The sequence below is a fragment of the Amphimedon queenslandica genome, unplaced genomic scaffold, assembly GCF_000090795.2.
Source record: "Amphimedon queenslandica unplaced genomic scaffold, v1.1 AMPQUscaffold_12484, whole genome shotgun sequence".
Classification (NCBI taxonomy): Eukaryota; Metazoa; Porifera; class Demospongiae; order Haplosclerida; family Niphatidae; genus Amphimedon; species Amphimedon queenslandica.
This window is the reverse complement of record NW_003547279.1, coordinates 5,047-7,303: the sequence shown is the minus strand read 5'-3', so window position 1 is coordinate 7,303 and position 2,257 is coordinate 5,047. Positions and strand designations below refer to the sequence as shown.

Sequence of the window (2,257 nt, the reverse complement as noted above, 5' to 3'; positions counted from 1 at the left end):
AATCACTGAACTCAAACAAAAGCTACGTAAAGTGTATGGACCTTATAGACGACAGTTAGAGAATATGCCATTGATTTGTATTGAACTACAAAATCCTTGGAACAAAGTTAACATCAATGGATTATATATTCTCATTGGAAGTTTACTACCAAAAGAACTTAGACAATCAATAATGAAATGCATCACTATTGAGGAAGGATCTGTTGTCATCAAGTTACAAATTATTGACATTACAGCTGATAGTCTAATAGAATATACTGGAGGAAAGTTACAGTTTATGTGTCTGATTGGTATATTTAGTTTATTCATTAATGATGATCCTGTCCTTCAAGAAGATGAGAATATGAACTTCACCTTTGAACTAGCTCTCCTTGAGGCAGTCACAGCTGATAATGAAGCAGTAGAGTTTCTTCTTCAACTAAAAACTTTTAATATTGATTATACCAATGAAGAAGGCAAGACAGCACTAATGTTAGCTTGTGGAAGAGGACATGAGGACATTGTACACAGTTTACTGTCTGCTGGAGCTAATGTTAACATTCAGGATAATGAAGGATGGACTGCACTAATGATAGCAAGTAAATATAATCACATTTCAATCATTCACATGTTACTACAAGCTACTGCTAATCCTCACCTTAAGACATCAATTGGATCAAATTCTTTGATGATTGCTAGTTTTCATGGTAATTATGAAGCTGTTGAACTTTTGCTAAAGGAACAAGTTGATCTTAATGTTCAAGACAGATATAGTTTAAATGCTTTTATGTTGGCTTGTCAAAATGGTCACACTAAAATAGCCAAACTGTTGCTGAAGGAACAAGTTGATCTTAACTATGTTCATGGAGTGAATGCTTTTATGTTAGCTTGTAAAAATGGGCACATTCAAATAATTGAACTGCTGCTGAAGGAACAACTTGATTTCAATGTTCAGCAAAAAAATGGTTGGAATGCTTTTATGTTGGCTTGTGAAAATGGCCACACTCAAATAGTTGAACTGTTGCTGAAGGAACAAGTTGATCCTAATGTTCAAAATAAATATGGAGTGAATGCTTTTATGCTGGCTTGTGAAGATGGCCACACTCAAATAGTTGAACTGTTGCTGAAGGAACAAGTTAACCATAATGTTCAAAATAGCAATGGGGTGAATGCGTTTATGATAGCATGTCATAGTGGTCACACTCAAATAGTTGAACTGTTGCTGAAGGAACAAGTTGATCTTAATGTTCAGAATAATGATGGAATGAATGCTTTTATGATAGCATGTCATAATGGTCACACTCAAATAGTTGAACTGTTGCTGAAGGAACAAATTGATCCTAATGTTCAAAATAAATATGGAGTGAATGCTTTTATGCTGGCTTGTGAAGATGGCCACACTCAAATAGTTGAACTGTTGCTGAAGGAACAAGTTGACCCTAATGTTCAAAATAGTGATGGAATGAATGCTTTTATGTTGGCTTGTCAAAATGGTCACATTCAAATAGTTGAACTGTTGCTGAAGGAACAAGTTAATCCTATTGTTAAAATTAATGACCAATTGCATTTTGCTTTATTTTTGGCTTCTCGTAATGGTCATACTCAAATGGTTAATTTGTTACTTCAAATAAAAGATCAAGAAAATGCTTTATTTTTGGCCTGTCAAAGTGGTCAAACTAAAATAGTGGAACTGTTGCTGAAGAATCAAGTGGGTTTAAATGTTCAAGGCAGAAGTGGTTATTATCTTATTATGATAGCATGTAAAAATGGTCACACTCAAATAGTTGAATTATTGCTGAAAAAACAAGTTAATCCTAATGTTCAAAATGAAGATGGTTGGAATGCTTTTATGTTGGCTTGTGAAGGTGGTCACATTCAAATAGTTGAACTGTTGCTGGAGGAACAAGTTAATCCTAATGTTCAAAATAATGATGGAATGAATGCTTTTATGATAGCGTGTCATAATGGTCACACTCAAATAGTTGAACTGTTGCTGAAGAAACAAGTTGATCCGAATGTTCAGAATAATGATGGAGTGAATGCTTTTATGATAGCATGTCATAATGGTCACACTCAAATAGTTGAACTGTTGCTGAAGGAACAAGTTGATCCTAATGTTCAAAATAAAATTGGAGTGAATGCTTTTATGCTGGCTTGTGAAGATGGCCACACTCAAATAGTTGAACTGTTGCTGAAGGAACAAGTTGATCCTAATGTTCAAAATAAATATGGAGTGATGCTTTTATGCTGGCTTGTGAAGATGGCCACACTCAAATAG

At 34.4% G+C, this 2,257-nt stretch overlaps 1 protein-coding gene across 1 annotated transcript in view; it reads left to right on the top strand.

The window, feature by feature from the left end:
- The first annotated feature begins 607 nt into the window (after positions 1 to 607).
- The window catches only part of LOC109587679 (ankyrin-1-like), a 4,485-nt gene continuing 2,835 nt past the window's right edge, over positions 608 to 2,257 (top strand). Inside the window, exon 1 of the mRNA XM_020003899.1 lies at positions 608 to 861. Within this exon, the coding sequence (XP_019859458.1) occupies positions 608 to 861 (254 nt within the window). The remainder of the gene's footprint in view (positions 862 to 2,257) is intronic.